At 36.3% G+C, this 20533-nt stretch overlaps 4 protein-coding genes across 5 annotated transcripts; 1 reads left to right on the top strand and 3 right to left on the bottom strand.

The window, feature by feature from the left end:
• Window positions 84–2910, bottom strand: LOC104747153. Its single transcript, XM_019236763.1, has 3 exons — window positions 2851–2910; window positions 2698–2764; window positions 84–505 (listed from the first exon to the last, which is right to left on the bottom strand). The coding sequence occupies exons 1-3, from the start codon at window positions 2908–2910 to the stop codon at window positions 147–149; spliced, it is 486 nt and encodes a 161-aa protein (XP_019092308.1). The 3' UTR covers window positions 84–146.
• On the bottom strand, window positions 3392–4546 carry LOC104747152. 2 transcript variants are annotated; one of them, XM_010468730.2, is made up of 4 exons: window positions 4208–4534; window positions 4047–4128; window positions 3700–3858; window positions 3392–3606 (listed from the first exon to the last, which is right to left on the bottom strand). In XM_010468730.2, the coding sequence occupies exons 1-4, from the start codon at window positions 4397–4399 to the stop codon at window positions 3548–3550; spliced, it is 492 nt and encodes a 163-aa protein (XP_010467032.1). In that variant the 5' UTR covers window positions 4400–4534; the 3' UTR covers window positions 3392–3547. The 2 variants fall into 2 exon arrangements, with proteins under 2 accessions (XP_010467032.1, XP_010467033.1); XM_010468731.2 differs by lacking the exon at window positions 3392–3606 and having other exon boundaries at window positions 3771–3858; window positions 4018–4128; window positions 4208–4546.
• LOC104747151 (fasciclin-like arabinogalactan protein 7) lies at window positions 6102–7717 on the bottom strand. The gene is made up of 2 exons (XM_010468729.2): window positions 7549–7717; window positions 6102–7071 (listed from the first exon to the last, which is right to left on the bottom strand). The coding sequence occupies exon 2, from the start codon at window positions 7050–7052 to the stop codon at window positions 6282–6284; it is 771 nt and encodes a 256-aa protein (XP_010467031.1). The 5' UTR covers window positions 7053–7071; window positions 7549–7717; the 3' UTR covers window positions 6102–6281.
• On the top strand, window positions 15829–17252 carry LOC109129123. Its single transcript, XM_019236762.1, has 3 exons — window positions 15829–16531; window positions 16589–16665; window positions 16851–17252. Exons 1-3 carry the CDS (start codon window positions 15829–15831, stop codon window positions 17250–17252), a joined length of 1182 nt encoding a protein of 393 aa, XP_019092307.1.

The raw sequence follows: 20533 nt of genomic DNA, 5'->3' as shown, positions 1-20533 counted from the left end.
AAAAAAAAAAAAAAAAAAAAAAAAAAAACAAAAGTGAAAAGCATTTGTATATCTCACTAGCTAGATTCCCTAATTAAAAGCCATAAACACAAAACAAATGTGTATTAAGTACTAGCTAATTTAAGTTCGAGATATAATAATAATAATTACATTAAGAGAGCGTATCTCATGCCATCACAAACCATGAGATGGTTAACCTCCGACGAGACCCTACCGTAATCTCCCGACACCCACACACCATCTGTCTTGCTCACACGTGGAACCGCAAAACATGACATGATCGACAACGGGAACTTCATCATCACGCCGTTATTACTCCCGTCTTCTCCCCCGTGATCGCCGTCAACCGCCGTGGAAGGTAACGCGCTTTCATCCGCCACACGCGGGCTTTTTCGAAGATTTCGCAACAACTTGAGCATCTTTAATAAGTCTTGCTTCTTGTTCAAACTTTTGTTGTGGTACTTGGAGAGAGCAAATGAGTTTTGACGAAAGAGAAGAGAGGTTACTTAGAGGTATTTATTTGGTAAAAAGTGCAAGTGGCCAATTGGGAAAATAAAATTCCTTTTTGTTTATTTGTTATCTACTCGTAGTATCGTAGTGCTTGTGTTTATCATAGTACTATTTTAGTTTTAATTTTCCCTAAAAGTTTTAGGAAAGAAAAAAAAAAAAGGCAAATAGTGGAGATACAAACTTGGGGCTTCGCTTTAGGAAATGACCCCATGATTAACAGAGATGGTGGGGTCTTATTTTACTTGGGTATTATCTTTAGAAAAATTTAATATATCGACAAGAAACAAAACTAAGTGGGATATGAATTTTTTTTAGGTTTTGAAAGGTGATTTTACACATACAAGTAAAGAGTGCTTGTCCGGTGGTCCTGTGTTCGAGTGGTGATTTATCTGATGGTTTGAACTTTGAAGTCTACCAAATATCTAGATTTGTTTGATATGATCCGAAAAATAGATCTGTCGGGAATTGGATATAGTTCTCAGTTTTATATACAAATTTATTATATTATAATATTGATCAATACATATTACATACTTTGATTTTTATCACAAATGACTTGTTTGTGAAAAGGTAAATTAGTACTTCTTCTTAATACGTATACATATTCTTAATTATATACGTATGCAATTTACATATATGTTGGTGTTGGGTTTCGCCGAGCAAAGGCCCACTCGATAGGCCCATTAAGAGGGGAGCCTCGGTAACGATTATGGGCCTGGTTAAGGCCCGGAAGGAGAGCTCAAGTCCGGGAGCGAGGTCAATTCAAAGAGGAGGTCGTGATCTACACGGTTGGGTCACGTGCGAGATAGCCGGAGGAGATCGAGGAGAAGTTAGGCTTAGGGTTTTAGTTTAAATATCCGGCTCGAGAACACGAAAAGGCCATGTAACAAAACTCAGAGCAAATCAGTAAAGAAAAAGTCAATACAAAATCCAGTTCGTTGTTCTTCATTGTTTCTAGTCGATTTGTACCGAAAGTCTGCCCAGATCTTATTCGATAAAATCATTCTTTTACTTGTTGTTTCTAGTCCCAACAATATACATGAGCTAGTTTTTGATTTTTTTTTTCTTTTTGGTCAACAAGCTAGTCGTCTTTGATTATTTGCTTTTTTTCAAGCGATTGGTCGGTGACGATTGAAAAAGATATTCATTTTGGACGTTCTTAATTTTTGAAAAATCACCCGAAAAAAAAAACAAATCCAAAACCAAATCATACCGAATCATTTATGTCTTTTTTTAATAGTTTTAGTGACGGTCCGTCTTTTCAGTGATCCACCGTGGACAGATCCACCACGGGCGGCGGGCGACATATCAATGTCCATGTTCGCTCCGCTTAACTTTGCGGACTCATGGGCATGCCTGCGGGGATCTTCTTCCTCTCCTCCACCAAGCTCCGTACGTACCTCTAGCCGTGAACAACAACTATGCAACTATGCAACTGAATAATGCGATGTGAGCAATATTACAAAAGCTTACAAATTTTTCTTATGAACAAGATTGAATTTAATATTTCAGAGATATATTAGCATAAAACTCATCAACCTGTATCACGTGTAGCTTACTAGCTAACAAAGAAGCAACGAGATTTCCGTCACTGTAGTTTCCAATGATGATATGAATAGTAATGTGTAATGGCAATTCAGATTTCACTAGTCTACTACTTAGCAATCACTTATGTGTGCCCTCAACATCTAATGTCGTCATATTTCCTTCAAATTAATATAATCAGCAATCAAACTCAATTACTACTCCTAAGTTAATCTTTGCAACTTTCTGAGCTTTTTATAGTCTTAAATTTCTAATGGAAAGAGCTGGAACATAAGACATGCGAAAAGGTACCATTGGCTTATCATAGAAGGGAAATTTTTGCATTTGACGGACAGCATTACTAGCAGTTGTGACTTCAGTGAAGACAACCCAGGCTTGTCCCCAGAGCTTAGGTGTCTTTAACACAACCACATCAAGTATCCTTCCAAATTGAGAGAACTAACAGTAAAGAGATCTCTTTAGCTCTGGAAAAAACAAAAACAAAGTGTTGAACTGTTGAAACCATCAATAGTACTAACTCAAAGCACAAAGCTCAATTAAAAGAATGACTGTAAATTTAAACCAAAGCAAATGGTCATTAGATTGCTATGAGAATGACTGTGAAATGTAATCTTAAAGATAAAATCATTTGAGAGAACTTACTGTTGAAATCATCTTCAGATTTGTTGAAGAATTGCTCTTTCTTTGGGTTCAAGAAGTTGTTCAACCTCTGCAAATACTCAAACCCATGTAAAGTAGGATTACAAACTGAGAGATCTTAAGAGACATGAATTATGATGGAAAAAGAAGAAGAACCTCTTGCAAGATTTTTCTCGTAGTTGTCCGTAGAATTAAACTTCTATGCTCTTGATTCATCTTTCCAATCACTCTCGTAATTTCTTCCGCATATGAATCCCTAATATTATCCGTATTCGAATCTCTGATTCACCATCCGATTAGGAGACTAACGAAGACGATGCAGCAGAATTTTTCATCGCCCATCGGATAACCTACCGCCCGCGATGGACATGACCGCCGCACTCGCGGACAAAATGGTCTTAATCCGCAAGACCCGCTATTTTTCGGGCTTCAATTACAAGGCTCATGCCCGCCCCGCTATGCTACCTAACGGGCGATGCCCGCGGGCCTTAGGCCCAATTGACACCCCTACTTCTATGTTTTGAATTCCGTTACTTCTTAGTCATGAGCTCATTTGTAATATTTTCTAGTTGGGAGTAAGAAAATTTCAAACATGTGTTTCAAGTTTCATTGGCTCTTGTTTTGGCTCTAAACTTTTGATTAGTTACAATTACAAGCATAAATTTGAATAAGGTAAGAAAAATCTTATAAAAAGATAGAAAAACTAACCACTCTTACTAATAAACAATAGGACAACATTTAAATTTTTATTTCCAACGACTAATTATCACATCATAATAGCTGAGAATAAACTCTTAGTACTACAATAAGTGACCATTTGTTTCATCTATGACTGAGGTGGATATTATTAACATTAGCTTCGTGGAAGTCGCTCCAAGATTTGTATTTCGCCGGTAAGATGTTGGACAAGTTCTGTATTCCAAAGATTATAAGGCAAAGACAAAAAGACTTAGAAACAAAAAAAAAAAAAAAAAAACAAAGTCTTCTTGATTAAAAGCTGAGTACCATTAGTATAATGACGGCAGTCATGAAAGCCAACTCTAAGATCAGTCTCCCATGAGTTATTAAACTCAATCGCCATTTCCATAGCATTCTCTTTGGATGATCCAACCATCCAACATCTTTGTCTTGGAACATTCTTCAACCTTCTTTCAAGAACTACACCTATCCACCAAAAAAAAAGTTTAAATCAGAATCTTGACTACATTTACACGATTCCTACTCTTTTCACCTTTGTTATCTACACATAACTCTCCTCCATGATCAAAAAGATTCGTCGAAATCCGGAGAAAAAAACTATCTGAATGATGAATCACAGATTACATTCGATATCATTGTCTGGGAATCAGAACCTGGAATCAAATTTCCTGACAAAACTGAGATTGCTGTTTCTATGCTCTCTGGATTACGTGGCTGAAAATCAAACACAATCACCTAGAGGTTCCACAAAACGGATTTGTTCAGAAACAGTAACTCATTTTAGGGAAGAATGTTATAAAGGTCTCTCCTCTACCTCTTGAGGAATAGGAGAAGAAGGTTTGATGAGGACCATGAAATGCTGTAGTTTCCAGAGGTTAAGTGAGTAAGCCATAGACATAATAAGCTGCGGTGGGCCAGGGGACGCTTTAAGCGGCACCGTCGCTACATAGACGGCGTCACCGGTGGCGGTTGGTGTTGGTGACGGTGTGAAGAAGTGAGAGGCCATTGTTGTGTTGTGTTGTGCTCCTCTGTTTCATGTAGATTCAAAGGTTATCTTCTTTATGGACCATTGATATTTATCTTAATTATCCTAACAGGTGAGGTGAGGTCATAATTTAGTGATTTAGTGGATTGAACCGGAGATTAAATTGTAGAGACTTTTGAAACTCCAGCCAAATAAATAACACAAAATCTCATATCAAAAATAATATTTTTAAATTACGAATAGTGAAAAACCACTTTTAATTTTTTTTTTTTTTTTAACGGCAAACATTTACGTTATCATAAACATGTTACATAATATATGATATATATGAACAATTCAAAAATAACCATTGAAACAAGTAAAACAAATTGAACATAATTTCGACGAAGAAGTAGAAGTAACTCTCCTTTCTTAACGGAAGCCTTACAAGCAACAAGTGAAATCTGTTAAGTCTCCTCTTCGTATACTCGTAAAAGGTTAACATCTTGTAGATGAAACTCCTAAATGCTTTTCGCATCACTTTGATTAAAACAATACAATGATATGTTGCTTGAAAAGCTCCTAGAACATGTCTTTTGAAACGTTGTATGCGTCTTTGCCGGTTTGTGAACATGGTTTCTCCGTTCATAACACCTAAACTTTTTGACCGATGAATAGAGAGAACATCATCGTCAGACCATGTCATCAAAAGTCGAAGGCCAATACAAAGCCTGCGTGGACCAGTTCCTTCAAGTGAGATGGTTAATTTGTTGATTCCCGGATCGAAAATCCAAATGATATCTCCATATAAATGGTGCAGAGAAGAATCATCGGTTGAGAACCAGGGATTACGCCGGTGAGGAATACCACTGGAAAAAAACTTATATAGGGACAACCATCCCGATTCAAATGAATCGGTATCACAAGAGACAAAGAACATCGATCGGATGAATCTGACCAATACGGCAAGTTAAGATGATAGGCTATCGAAATTGGAGAATAAAACAGAAGCGAGTGAAAGCCCATATCTTGAATCACCTGAAGAGAAGCATATATCACCACCGTCACAATATGGCTAAAAGCATAGATATGAAATCTGTGATTTGCCGTTATTTACACTATAAAAACTAGGAACTTGCAGAAATAAAGAGAAGTAAAAACTAGAGATGAAGGTGACGGACGCCGGAAAACCACTTTTAATTTTATCTTATGGAAAAAAGCAAAGAGAAAAACAATAATCTGAAGACCAATTTTTTTTTTAAAATGATGGGGCAAAATGAAAACTTATTAAAAGCTATCCCTAAAAGAATGTGTAAAATAAATTAAACTGAATACAGAAACTCACCAACAAAAGCACCAAACTAATCAATATTACAATTTAAAATTAAAGCGATATGATAAAATTATCCTATATATCAATATGTTCTACCTCTAACTCTTCACTATGGAGAACCAGCAGTAGGTTATGTAATTGTTGTTTGGTCAATCCTTTGTCTCTATTTTGATATCTTCTATCCCCCATGGACTACATATAATTTCACTGCTTGGTGGAGAGTTGATAGTATAATTTCACTCACATATTACAAAACAAAAAAAGAAGGCTTTGACTTATATTGAAATTATTATATAGTGACTTATCTTGAAATTGTATCAAAGAGAATGAAATTTGTTTGCCAAAAAAAATAAAAGAATGAACTTTAAACCTCTTGGTATCATCTTAACTTGCAAATGAAGCAAAATCAACTAAAGAAAAGTAAAATGGAGGAACAATCTCAATTCACAACAATGGTAATGACGACAATTATAATGATTAAAAATGTATAATAAAAAATGGGGCTCAAAAATCAAAAGACAATTGGGAATGATGTAATACAATCTTTGACACTGTAACTTAAAACATACTCAATCTGCAAAAACCATTTGATCACAATAACATTGCCACCAAACCGGAAACAACCATGGCGATTGGAGCAAGAGCCATCTTCTGTCCGGAGTTCTTGTGCGAGGACGTTGGTGAAGAAGCATTGGCTCCTTCAGAGTCAGCAGCGGAAGGCGAATCAGAAGGAGCACTGACGACAGGAGCAGGAGCTGGAGCCGGCATTGGAGGGACATCAGTACCAAAGATTGCTTCGGGTAGAAGCACACGGTTCACTTGGTAAACAGCCACAGGGTCAGTGGAGAAAACACTGCTGCTGACTTTAGTCCTGGTCCATAGAGAATCAATTCGAACCGTGCCTGAAACATCTGTGAATTTCAACGAGTATTGGCCACCAGCAAAGGTATTCACTGGACCAGACTGGCTCAAGTTCTTGAATTCGGAAAGGGAGTAGTAATGAGGCAGAGCGTGGAAGAGAAGAAGCTGTTTGAGCTGATCCTTTGTGAGATTGGACAAAGGAGGATTCTTCTGAGCCTTGAAAGCATCATCCTTGGGGACAAAGATCGTAACTCCTTCCTCGGTGTTGTTAGCTTGGTTTTGGAGGGTCTCAATGACTCCAGTTGAGAGAAGGTAGTCAAGGAACGTGTGGAAAGGACCAGCTACGCTTAAGAGCGCGGTGAGATTCACATTTTCCGGGGCTGGTGCTGGAGCTGGTGATGGTGGCAGCATTGGAGCTGGAGGGCTTAAGGTTTTAGCAGATGCAGAGCAAACCATGAGCGCGACGACAGCGATAAAGATTGAGAATTGCATCTTTGCCATCGTTTCTTCACTCTTCCCGCTGCATTTTCAAGAAAAGCAAATCAGGACTTCAAATTGAACAAAGAGATCGAATCTTAATCAAGAACCAATGAAAACACAGCAAGTGATTCTCAGATCCGGATCTGTTTTCAAGAACAAATGATATTTTCTAAATCGAATTGAGTTCTTTAACTAAACCAGTGTTAGTTAATTCAGATCTTGAAACTGTTTACTTCAACATTACTTAACAACTGAGACTTTTTTTAGCTGGAGAAAAAGAAAAACAAACCGACACAACAACAAACATAAAGACAGTGAAGAAGCATAAAGTTCACAAGACACAAGACACAAAATGCAGAAACTAGATCTGGATTGGATCAGACAAGAACTGAAACTTAAGACAGCAAGTGTGTACATAAGATTCATTCATGGAAGTTGTAAGTAGTTGCAATGACAATGTTGTAAGTACCGTAAAGTAGAAGAGAGAGGAAAGAGGGAGAGAGAGAGAAAAGCTGACCTGAGCAGAGCAAAATAATGGTAAAAATGTGAGTTTCTTAGAAGATGAAGAGAGCAGAAGAGGAAGAAGAAGAGAAGGGTATTTAAAGAAAGGAAGAGTATAATATTAAACGAAGGCTTTTAAAGACAGGCTGTGTTTGTGTTGCGGCACCGTCTGGCTCGGGTTGTATTGTGTCGTGGTTATGCCTAGTTCGTTATACAACTTCATAATCTTGGTTTTTTGCACACTCTTGTAAATTTCATCTCTTTTTTACCTTAAATGATTAGTGGGGTTTTTAGGTCTGTCTCAATCATTTAATTGTTGGTTTGTTTTTTCCTCTTATCATTTATGGTTGTCTTATTACTTGTTTAAAGAGTATGATTTTTTTTTTCAACAGTTTGCAATAAATTCAAATTCATTGTCTTTTTTTGTTCTTGACTTGATTTATAGCCTAATTCTCCTCTTTTCTTTCATTTTTGATTTACGTAGTGCAAATTTTAAAACGGATAAATCAGTACGAAATATTTATGTAACCCTATTATCTTACGTACATAAAAAATATTCTCCACAACTGACTCATGTGAACTAATCTATATATTTATTGGAAAAAAAATATTCATGCCGGTGTTTTAGTCACCGAAATTTCTATTAGTCCATATAATATGTTTTGGTAGGTGTAAAACGTAACTGATGTAGTTATAAATGTTTCTACGTTAGATAAATCGATTTAAATAATTTATGTTTACCAAACGTTTTTGAGTAGTTTTTTATTTTTTTTATTTTTTTTTTGAACAAAAACGTTTTTGAGTAGTTAACTAAAGATGTTGTAATGGTTAAACATAATCTGAATTTGGATAGTGCAGTGGACATGATTTGATTAGCCTAGACATGATAATAGCATAAATTTACTAAATTACATATTGTGGTCTACAACTAATTATTGTACTTTCAAAAGTTTGATTTTTTTTTTTTTTTTAATTTACTATCTGTTCATTTAATAAATGTGGTTTACTATATATTTTATTTTGCATGTATTATAAAGAAATGTATGAATATAATATTGTCACAAGGTGCGCGTGAACATCCCTATTATTTAACTTGGATTGTAATATAAACAATTACTTGGAAATACTTTAAAGGAATTCCTACGTTTAGTTGAAAATAGGTATAAGAAAGAAGAAACATAACTCTTTTTATCTTTTATCTTTGATCGGTAAGGGTTGTTTTAAGTTTAAGACACAATGTGAACACTTTTTCAAGTTTGAATGGTTGTTTTATGCTTTAGAACACAACTTTAAAACATATTCGAAACTTATATTTCCACTAAAAGTTTAAGTATCGATCCAACATAAACCAAAAAAACTATCGATATTTTAGATCTCTCCAATTTTTTTTTGTCAAAATATCTTTAAAACAAACAACAGATTCTTTAAATTTGACAAACACCTTCAACTCTTACAGAATTATGTTATCATTTTCTTTTACTTATTTGTTTTTTACCCTTTTACGGCTCTTTTATACCATTAAAAAAATATTACCGTTTAAAGTTACCAATCAAATATAATTTTGTGTGTATAAAAGCATAATCAATGGACTCAATAACTTTGAAACCTGAAAACCTATACTCAAATTCTGAACAAAGTCATCAATATTTCTATTGAGAATTAAATTTAAAATGGTTTTTTGAAAATTATATATAATTGTCTTTTTTTTGTTTATTACGAATGTGTTAAGAACACATGTATGATGTATGTAGAGCATGGTACGGTATGACACAAAACCTTTCGGCGACGAAATCAATCTTCCATAGGTGTATAAATAGGAGCTGATTTGCAAAGCTATTTCATTTGTGAAAGTAGAGTACTCAATAATAGTTTCTAAATTTTGTTTTTTATTGACCCAAAAAAAAATTTGTTTACTTTATATTCGATTTTTTTTAAAGGGTATTCAATTTATATAAATAAGTGCCCAATATGCTATTTTTGGATTTAGGCCCATTACAATCTCTTAAAGGTCTAAACCGAATACAACAAACCAAAACAAACCACAGAATACAAAACCGATTCGGTTTCCTTTAACCGGTTCAGGAAACCCTAATCCCCAAAAGAAGAACTCTGTTGGAGCCGCCGCCCATGAATTGCGGATACACACCGGAACAGGACCTCCGGTGTGTCTGGACACCGTGAGTCGAATGGAGATGGTGATCCAGGATCCGTTGCCATCCCGCCACCGTAGAGCCGTGGGGGAGGAGAAAGAAGATAACCGAGCTTACCTTCGTCGAGGAGATCCAAGCTCAGTCGTGAGAGAGAAATAGCGGTAGGGAGTAGATCTGCAAACCTTCAACGGTGGCTTAGCTCCGCCTTGCCGCAGACGACCTCCCCCATCGAACAACGGCGCATCGAAACCTTCAGAATCTCCAGTCCGCAGATCTAACCACTATCCTCACCCGTTCCTCGCCGTGGATCTCCTTCTTCTGTTCTGCGTCACTACACTGGCGATGGAGCTCTCACTGACAGTGTCGCACAGAAACTTCTCCCCTCCACTTCTCCCTTGATTTTGATCTGAGAGATTTGCCTAGCTGATGCATCGGTTTACGGATGAAGCACCATGAGCCACGGGTCCTCATCGTCGCCGGAATCGACGGAGAACCCGACCGACGGCGCACGAGGTTGTGTTCAGAAAAGAAAGAGTTTTGAGAGAGAAATCGCCGCGAGTGAGGGCCATGCACGCGATTTCTCTCACTCGGGAAATATATTCGAATTTTAAAATATTACTTTTAGCATAAAAATTTCCCATAATTCGTGAATTGTAAGTAAAACTAAAACACGTATGGAAGAAACTTAGAAAGCAAATCGTACTATATATATGTGAGGTGAGCTTTCGTAATCACCCCTTGGAGATTGCACATATTTTTGTTTTCTTCTCTAAATTTTGACTCATCACCAACCTTATGGTACAAGCTTTATCTAAATATATCCTAACTTGTTTCACACAAATTATAAAACGTGTTTAAACTGAAAGCATGTAAAATTTAATACGATATTAGAATCGGAGGAACACACCTTAGTAAAAGTTCCAACTGAAATTGATCAACCCGGAAGTGGTCTGAACTAAAAACAATGTGATCTGAAGTCAATCCGACCGATACCTAAACCGAAGACCCAACCCACAAATCAAAGCGATCTAAAACCGAACCGACCCAATCCAAAAATATTTGACCACTTTACTCACAATCAATTTGTTTGACAATACATTGCTTTTCCTTTGTCTAAAACAATAATTATATTTAATGATATTGCATAACCAGAATATATCTAAAATTAATGAACTAACCATTTTTTTTTTCTTCGTAAAACTGAACCGCCACCATAACAAATCATTATTATGGAAGATAAATTAATAATTTGCAACGACCGACTATTTTTTCATTAGTTATAGATTATTGGTGATATATCAAAATCCATGCAAATACCTTAATATATATATATATATATCCCCTTTTTAATAAAAGGGAAGTACACAATTTAGTTTTTGTAGACTTTATAAAAAATATAAATGGTTACAAATGCATAAAAATAAAATAGGTTATATATAGGATATACATTGACCCTATACTCTTCATAAGATAACTCTTCATATATAGATAATAAATGATAAATGATAAATGATATCCATAAATCGTGGAGCAAGATTTAGTTATAATATATATGAAGATCCTCCTTTCGTATGTTTGTATCAAATCGTAGACTTTATAAAAAATAGAAATGGTTACAAATTCATAAAAATAAAAATAGGTTATATATAGGATCTACATTGACCCTATACTCTTCATAAGATAACTCTTCATATATAGATAATAAATGATAAATGATAAATCCTCTTTTTAATAAAATGGAAGTACATAACATTGTTTTGGTAGACTTTATAAGACTTTATAATTTTAATAAATGGTTACAAATAGGTTATAGATTAATCTATATATTAATTAGTTACAAGTTGATAGTTCATATATTAAAGGTAACAAATAAAACCTTAATTGTAACAGAAAATCTTAAACGTGATATTCCAAATTGATAGTTCATGGATATTCCAAACTTTATTTTCGGAAGATCACGTTGTTTCCAAAGATCTACAATTACAATATTACCAATTTATTTTCCTGAGATTTTATTGATAGACCACAACGTTAACCAAGTTATTAAAGGGGATAAAAATATACTCTCAATCATAAATAGAAAGTACACAACTTTTTTTGTATAATAAAACGGAAGTACACAATTTTTTTTGTATAATAAAACGGAAGTACACAACTTTTTTTTGTAGAATATATAATTTTTATAAGTTGGTTACAAAATAAATAATATATTAAATATAGGTTGGTTACAAAAAAAAAAGTTATAGATGAAATCCGTGGGCTATATGAAATTACAAATACACTTCAGAATATCTCAAAGAATCCTCTTATAGATAATCTTCCAATGATTTATACAATTTCTAAAAAAAATCTTAATTATTCCATATATTGTTACACTATATAGCACAAAAATATACTGTTAGGTATAAAAAAGAATAAAATCTTGGCAATTAATCACACTTAATCGTGATTTCTGAGATTTTATGTGGATTTCAAAATAAAATCTGACCTAACATCCTTCCAAGCTTTTAATATAAATCAATGTCTTTAAAACCGGACCGGAAGGTGAACCGGAAGTCTTTCGGGTCACTGGGTCAACAAGTCGGACCGATTGAATTACAGGTCAATTAGTTTATTAGTTTGATTACATTTTATGAATATAACATCTACTTTTTATAAATATATGAACAAAACATACATAGTTAGGTACTAAGCAACTAAAATTAAACTTTTAAATGATTAGATAAAATAACTAACTGATTCTTTTATAAATAACAACATTTATTTTTAATTTGGTTTGAGTTTAAAGTGTGACCAAAATAAAATATTTTAATTTGAGATCGACAACCCGGTCCGACCCTCCAGTTCACGAGTTTTTAGTGGGTTTTTCTATTTTTTTTGCGGGTTTAATTTTTTAGGTTTTTAGAGGTTACCATGACCGGAATATCTATTGGGTTGTGGTTGGATCGAACCGACCGGCCGGTCTGGTCCTGATTAAAAAACATTGATATAAATCATTCAGATCTCCATTCACCAAAATACATATTCATACAAAAAAAATAATAATAACAATCGTTTCTCAGTTTACAATGCTAAACCATCTTCTAAATTATATTTTATTTTGAAATTATAATAAAGATAAAAGAAATTTTAACCCGTGCTCTAGCACGGATCCAAATCTAGTATATATATAATCCATGAGTATATAATAAAAATGTAAAATTAGTAATTCAGATAAATAGCAACATAGCTCGACGATAATTGCAAAAGTTGTAATTAGAAAATACTGCAAAAGATTGTATGAAAATTAACATGCTATTTAATTTTTGAAATATATTTATTAAGTTATTTTTGTTGAATAACGTAACTGTATGCATGCGTTAAATAGAAAATAAAATTATAAAACAAAATAGAAAAAAAAACAGAATTTTTTATTTATCAAAGTAGATTTTCCCATTTTTCACATAATAATGTATAGAAAACTCATTTTCACAGCAACTAAAATATATTTGCTGTCCACTAAAAAGATTATTAGTGGATTTAAAAAATATTTTCCGGAACAATTGAGTGACAAGGATAAATTTTCTATAACATGCATTTGTGTTAGATTAGAGGTCTATTTACGAAAATTGCAGCATCTTCTATAACAATTAATTCACATAACTAAATTCATCCAAATTAAATAAAACTGGGTGTGGCTTGCGTGACGTGAGTCAAAAATGATTTAGCTACTTTCTTACAATGTAAGGTTTTAAATTGTTAATTGTTTAGGCATAACTCTTCCGGACAGTGATATCGATAGAACATCACATTATTTCTGAAATTTTGGTTCTCAACTTCTCACCGACAAAAGTGACCAGCAATTTTTCGATAAATTATAACTGTTTGGATATATTATAACTTAATTGACCCATCATGAAGTTGTATTTAGTTAAATAAGCCGACACAGAAAATAGTATTTCAGTCATAATAAACTTAATTGACCCATCATGAAATTCCTTTATACCTTTCAGTTCAGTGCTTCGGTATTGTGGGATGCTTGAGTTTCTTTGTTTTGGGGATCAGTTATCATGGCGGGGAAACCGATGTAATAATCAGGTGATCCATTGTCGGTTAGATCGCGCTGTGGGTAATGAGGATTGACATGGGTTATATCCGAACTCAAGGATTGATTACTTGGAGATGATTGGTTCAGACCATTGTCCGATTTTGGCAAATTGTCAGAAGTGGGATAGGCGACGGCTTAGACAGTTTCGTTTTGACAAACGGTGGCTGGGTAAGGAAGGTATAGCGGATGCGGTTGAGGCTGGGTGGAATCGTACCAGGAATTTCCGCACCCCTAGCTTTGTGGATAAGGTAAAGAATTGCAGGAATTCTATCTCTTGGTGGCGAAAGAATAGTATAAGTTCTGGTCCCTCGCTTATTTTAAAGGCGGCTCTCCATGAGGCTAAAATGGATGATTCGATTTCTCAAAGGGAAATCCGGGACATTGAGCGGAAATTAAAGGAGGCGTATCATGATGAAGAAATATATTGGCAACAAAAAAGCAGGAAATTCTGGCTCAGGGTTGGAGATAAAAACACTAAATATTTTCATGCTTCCACGAAGCAAAGGCGGGTGAGGAATAGAATTGTTGGTCTTTCTGACATAGATAATGTCTGGAACGATTCGCCGTCGAGTATGGAACATATTGCTACTAAGTACTTTGAGGATCTTTTTAAGAAGTTGGCTGGTAATGGCATTCCAGAAATGGTTAGCGAAATCAATCCTCTAATCACGGAGAGTATGAATAGAGATCTTACTCGGGATATTTCTGAGGCGGAAGTCCGTAAGGCTCTGTTCGCGATGCACCAGGAGAAAACTCCAGGCCCTGACGGCATGACTGCTTTATTCTTTCAACGGTTTTGGTCTCTTTGAAAGGGGATTTGGTGTCTTTGGTTCAGGGATTTTTTAGGACGGATCGTTTTGATCCTCGTTTAAATGAGACAAATATTTGTCTTATTCCCAAGGTTGATAGACCGCAGCGGATGGCGGAGTATCAACCGATCAGTCTTTGTAATGTCAGTTATAAGATTATATCTAAAATTTTGTGTTTCCGGCTTAAACGGTTTCTACGTCTTTTGGTCTCTGAAACTCAGTCGGCCTTTGTTTCTGGTCGTTTAATAACTGATAATATTCTTGTCGCTCAAGAGATGTTTCATGGACTTAACACCAATCAGAGTTGCCAGACGGAGTTTCTCGCTCTCAAAACGGATATGAGCAAGGCATACGATCGAGTAGAATGGGATTTCTTGGAGGCGGTTTTGGTCAAATTCGGTTTTGCCAGGAAATAGATCTCGTGGATTATGTGGTGTGTCTCTTCTGTGTCATACCAAGTTCTATTGAATGGTCAACCCAAGGGTTCCATTCTCCCTCATAGGGGTCTTCGTCAGGGGGATCCCCTGTCGCCGTATCTGTTCATTCTTTGCACTGAGGTTTTGATAGCAAATATCAAGAAGGCAGAACGGGAAAAGAAAATAACGGGTATCAAAATTGCCCGTGATAGTCCTACTATTTCGCACTTGCTGTTTGCTGATGATAGTCTTTTCTTCTGCAAAGCTGAGGCAACCGAGTGTAGAAAAGTAATGGAAATATTAGGGGATTATGGGAAAGCCTCAGGACAAGAGGTTAATCTGGATAAATCTTCTATTATGTTTGGTAAAAAAGTCTCTTCCGATTTACGACCTCATTTAAAAACCGTTATGGGTACTTCTAAAGAAGGCGGCATGGGCTCGTATTTGGGTATCCCTGAGAGCCTTCAAGGTTCGAAAACCAAGGTGTTTAGTTATGTTAAGGATCGATTAGATGACCGAGTTAACGGTTGGTCTGCAAAGCTTCTTTCGAAAGGGGGTAAGGAGATTATGATTAAATCGGTGGCTACATCACTTCCTACCCATGTCATGTCATGTTATAATCTCCCGCAGGAGCTGACTTCCCGATTGACGAGTGCTATATCTACCTTATGGTGGAAGTCTAATGATAAGGCTCGTGGCATGCACTGGGTAGCTTGGAATAAAATGTGTAAAGATAAATGTGAAGGGGGTATAGGTTTCCGAGCCCTTGAACAATTTAATGACGCAATGCTGGCAAAATAGTACTAGCGTCTTATCCATTATCCGAATTCCCTAATGGCTCGAGTAATGCATGGTAGGTACTTCAGGAACAAACACCCTCTTTCGGCTCAAAAACCATATAACCCTTCTTTTGCTTGGCGGAGTATTTACTCAACTAAGGCATTAGTGGAGCAGGGTGCGAGATGGGCAGTAGGCTCTGGCTGTTCCATCTCAGTGTGGCGGGATCCGTGGTTACCAGATACTCGTCCAAGACCAGCTAATGGTCGAGGTCGACTATTGCTTCCAAGTTTGATGGGTAATCATTTAATTAATCCATCTACGAAGGATTGGCATTTACCTATTCTGGAGGAGTTTTTTGATCCGGAGGATATTCCGGTTATTCGGAGTATAGCGGTCAGCAAAGTTTTTAAACCAGATTCTTTAGTTTGGCATTTTACTAAATCAGGGAAGTACTCGGTGAAGTCTGGTTATCGGTTAGCACGGGAACTAATCACGGAAGTGGAAATTGGACCTACGTGCACGGCTCTTCGCGCCCATGCGTGGAAACTTGAGGTTCCTTCCAAGGTTCAACATTTTTTCTGGCAGGTCGCTTCTGGAACTCTTCCTGTATTGGAACGGCTTGCACACCGCGGTATCCGATGTGATATGCAGTGTAAGCGGTGTGGTCTGAAATCGGAGACCATTAACCACGCTCTTTTTGAATGTCCGCGATCAATGAGTATTTGGGAGTTGTCTCCTTTATCACTAGAAGCCGAAGGTTTTCCATATACATCAATCTATTCGAATCTGGATTTTATTTTTTGGCGGGTGGCAGGGCAATCCGGGATTACTAATATTTCTATTTATCTCCCTTGGATACTTTGGTCGATATGGAAAGATAGGAATAAAAAGGTTTTTCAGGGTTTAGAGGCAAAACCGACAGAGATTTTAAATCAGGCAACAAATGACAGATTATTGTGTCTGAGGCCAAATCTCTCTCCGATAAGTTTTTAAATCCCCAAGCTTCTTTGGAAATTAGGGAGCCGTCTATCCGTTGTCAATTTGATGGTTCATGGAAAAATTCGGATGTTTTACAGGGTTTGGGGTGGTTTTGTGATGGGGATGATTCAACAATTCTCTTGGGAGCTCGGAGTCAGCGACGAGGCCTTACCCCCTTACATGCGGAACTTCAAGCCTTGCTCTGGGCCATGGAGTCTATTTTGGAGGCAAGAGTGGATTGTCAAGCTTTTGAGACGGATTGTGCAGAGCTTATCGCGATGGTGCAGAAGCCCGACGATTGGCCAGCCTTTACGATTTTACTGGAGGACTTCTCTATTCTCAGATCTTCTTTCCCTTTCTTCACTCTGGACAGGATCCCTCGTGAGTCTAACGTAAGAGCAGATTGTTTAGCCCGGTCTTCAAAGACCTTAGTTTTTGAAATTTCATTTGTAAACTCTTTCCCTCTGGTTTGGGCGACCAATCTTGGAGTTCTCTTTTAATTTTAATGTGTGGTTGAAAAAAAAAAAAAAACTTATGTTCGATAATCTTTCTAGGCCATGAAAGATTATATTTTGCATCTCTCATTCTTTCTCCGAATGAGTGAGACTTGAGAGTCTCTATATTTAATATAAATAGCTCACAGTAACTTCTAAGTTAGTACTTTTTTTTCTTTTTCTTTTTTCTTTGTAAAGCTTTTAAAAGTTAAGCCTTTTGTTTTCTTATTATATTATATTAACCAAAGTTAAGCCTTTTGTTGTGATTTAGATATGCATAAAGCAGTCATGGACTCGGTATAAGATTCATGCATTGCCATGAAGACACAAATATTATCATGTCCATATCTCACCGTCCAAGGATATATGAACAGCTTGAGCTTCTTGTCATAGATAATGTTGTTTTTGGCCGGACAAGCTAAAGACTATTTTTCTCTCCAGTCGAAGTTGTTGAAGGTGACCACGTAGGATACAATCATCCAAACCTCAAACACCACTTTTAATCATTAAACCCATACTTCCCCTGGGACAAGACAGCTAATCGTGCATCATTAAACGCCATCGTATCTTCTTACAGCCGCCTATAATCTCCCACCATGTAGGCCAGTTCTCTAATTAGGTGTGGCCAAAACATCGTTATTTATATTACCATTTTTTTATGGCTCTTATAATTTGTAAGATTAAAAAAAATCTTAAACTTGAATTTGAGGATGGTAAAATAAGTAGATCAGTAATGTCTTATGACTTATCTTTATCGTTTTCTGTTAGGTTCCAGCGTAGTCTCTCGAACTAAAGCTACAAGGATTCTATAAAATACGTAACTGGCACCGGATATGTTTTGTACTAATTACAAATTAAAAAAGAAACATTTTGATACCGTCTCTTTTCATCTCTTTTTTGAGTCAATCTATTTCCTTTATACATGCATTACAACAATACGCATGATGCAATAGCACATTGTATATAATTTATTAATGATTTTATTATTATTAATGATTTTATTATTATCAATGATTTTTGACTTGTGGAGTTTTTGGTTTAGGATCATCTATGAACCTCTCCCAAGATTTAATCATAGATTTTTACTTTACGATTTTGGATTTGAAATTCCTAAGGTCATTAATTGTCGTATCACCTTAGTAAATTTAGCAAATTATAGGAGAATCACATTATATATTGTTGGATATATATATATATATATATATATATATATATATATATTAGGTTACCATTTATTGAAGAAACTAATCCTATAACCAATAGAACAAACTAATTTCAAGTTTTATCATTCAATACATTAGTTTTTTGTTTGAATGGTATGTACTCCGGCCGTGGGATCATATTTCCAAACTTTTGAAAATGTAAAATATTGCGGATTTAGATTCATATGTAATCCATTATACTAAGACTTGACGGGGCTTTGCCTTTTTCATTGGCCCCTAATTTTGTTTAAGTGTACACTGATAGATAATCAGAATTGTGGCTCATCATCTCGTTATAGATTGCTCGATTAACGTTTACATACCACAATTAACACAATCTTTAAATTCTAAAATAAGTCCAACACTATTTTTTTTTAATAAACCGTTAAGAGTTCTAAACTAGATAAACTTCTCCGGTTTCCGGAGGTAACTATTGATATATAATACCATATTGAAGACGTAAATCATCCTCAGTGGAATCAAACAAGTAACATTGAGCACTTACTCTCAAGAGTCAAGACCAATAGCTCACCACCACCTTGGTCTATATCTAGTTTTAATTCATTAACAACACCCATATGCGGAGATTCTGGAAAAAGTCTTATTTTCTCTCTCGGGAACGGGTCTCGTTGCTCCCCCGAAACAGAAAGAACTTTTCAAAAAACCAAATCTCACCAACTACCTTTTAGCGGTTAAAAGTATTATCCCCTGGTTTTTTGGGACACAAGGAAAACACGCTGGTCCATGCAATGTTTCCGATGAATTCAGGCTGTGTACTTCCCCCCTCCGGCGACCTCCACCACCAAAGCTCCCACCTGAACCACTCAACCTTCTGGTACGTATCCTGCTGCTAACTTAGTTTAACCCTCTTCACCCTTGATAACCCTTGTAAACTATATAACCCTGCAACATTCAACATTTTCTGCAAGCTTTTTTACCTCAGTCCTTGTAAACCCTTCAATCTCCATCACATAAGTTATCATGGAGAACAAAATTCCGTATTTCCTCAAAGGAAAGGAAATCGCTCCAAGTTTTTCTCCCCCACCTCGAAAGAGAATCCAAGCCCCAGATCTAGATACCTCTGCTCTGATAGAGGAAAACTCCCTCACTCTGATGGGACGGCTAACAAATCCTGCTGCTCGAAGGCTATGGTCTCTTTTTCCTTTCCTCGCTAATAGATGGAACCTGAAAGGTAAAGCTAAGGATGATCTAGGTCGTGACTGCTTCCAGTTCGGATTCGACTTTGAAGAAGATATACAACAGGTGTTGGATAACCGACCCTATCATTATGGCCAATGGATGGTAATCCTACAAAAATGGGAGCCAGTGATTTCTAAAACTTTCCCCTCTAAGATCCCTTTCTGGATCGAACTAAAAGGTTTACCAAAACATTACTGGCAGACACAAATGTTGTAAACGATAGGTAAAGAGTTAGGTGAACTCGAAGAAGTGGAGATTACCTGTGACTTCGCCAAGATCCGAGTCCATATCGATGGCCTGCAACCTTTGACAAAAGAAACCATAATCGATTTCCCGAATGGTAAGGAAGCCATAGTAACCCTAGACTACAAATTTTTGAAGAACCACTGCTCTCACTGCTTCAGGCTCACGCATGAGACGAGGTACTGCCCTGAACTTACAAAAGAAAAACGTATCCCTACCCCAAGTGCTCCAACCCCAAGTTCCACTAACCAGGAAATTCGAAGAAATTACTATACTCCAAAGAATAATTTCATAGCCCCTAGCACTCTCTCAGGCCAGTCAGACCCAAAGAACTACGTCTCCGCAAACGAAAAGTACACAAATCGGGCATCTCTATCGATGGATAGCAGAAGAGACTACAGGTTAAGAAGTCAAAACCAAGAACGCAATGCATACACCACAAGAAGGCATTTGGAGAGAGAAAGATCCCACCCTTACCAAAGGAGAGAGTACAGCAGGGACTCTTATCACACTTCCTACCTCTCAAGGGAACATAGGCGAGATCCATACCGAAACCTTCAGTGGAAAGAAAAAAATGTTCCTGAAAATGCTGAGACGGGTAAGAGATCAGATTCATCGAGACCAAGACGCCCCCCCCCCCCC

Source organism: Camelina sativa, chromosome 15 (genome assembly GCF_000633955.1).
Source record: "Camelina sativa cultivar DH55 chromosome 15, Cs, whole genome shotgun sequence".
NCBI classification, from domain to species: domain Eukaryota; kingdom Viridiplantae; phylum Streptophyta; class Magnoliopsida; order Brassicales; family Brassicaceae; genus Camelina; species Camelina sativa.
Note: the sequence above shows the minus strand (reverse complement) of the source record. Positions and strands in the feature narration are given on the sequence as shown.

What these genes read in the sequence shown, in the direction of transcription:
- LOC104747152 (XM_010468730.2), bottom strand. Translation starts at nt 4,399, where the DNA reads ATGGCCTCTCACTTCTTCACACCGTCACCAACACCAACCGCCACCGGT. An exon ending in CTTCTCCTATTCCTCAAGAG is followed by an intron (nt 4,129 to 4,207) that starts GTAGAGGAGAGA and finishes TGGAACCTCTAG; the next exon opens with GTGATTGTGTTTGATTTTCA. An exon ending in GTCAGGAAATTTGATTCCAG is followed by an intron (nt 3,859 to 4,046) that starts GTTCTGATTCCC and finishes TTTGGTGGATAG; the next exon opens with GTGTAGTTCTTGAAAGAAGG.
- LOC104747151 (XM_010468729.2), bottom strand. Translation starts at nt 7,052, where the DNA reads ATGGCAAAGATGCAATTCTCAATCTTTATCGCTGTCGTCGCGCTCATG.
- LOC109129123 (XM_019236762.1), top strand. Translation starts at nt 15,829, where the DNA reads ATGGCTCGAGTAATGCATGGTAGGTACTTCAGGAACAAACACCCTCTT. An exon ending in TTTATCACTAGAAGCCGAAG is followed by an intron (nt 16,532 to 16,588) that starts GTTTTCCATATA and finishes GGCGGGTGGCAG; the next exon opens with GGCAATCCGGGATTACTAAT. An exon ending in GGAAAGATAGGAATAAAAAG is followed by an intron (nt 16,666 to 16,850) that starts GTTTTTCAGGGT and finishes GATGTTTTACAG; the next exon opens with GGTTTGGGGTGGTTTTGTGA.
- LOC104747153 (XM_019236763.1), bottom strand. Translation starts at nt 2,910, where the DNA reads ATGAATCAAGAGCATAGAAGTTTAATTCTACGGACAACTACGAGAAAA. An exon ending in CGAGAAAAATCTTGCAAGAG is followed by an intron (nt 2,765 to 2,850) that starts GTTCTTCTTCTT and finishes GAGTATTTGCAG; the next exon opens with AGGTTGAACAACTTCTTGAA. An exon ending in ATCTGAAGATGATTTCAACA is followed by an intron (nt 506 to 2,697) that starts GTAAGTTCTCTC and finishes AATACCTCTAAG; the next exon opens with TAACCTCTCTTCTCTTTCGT.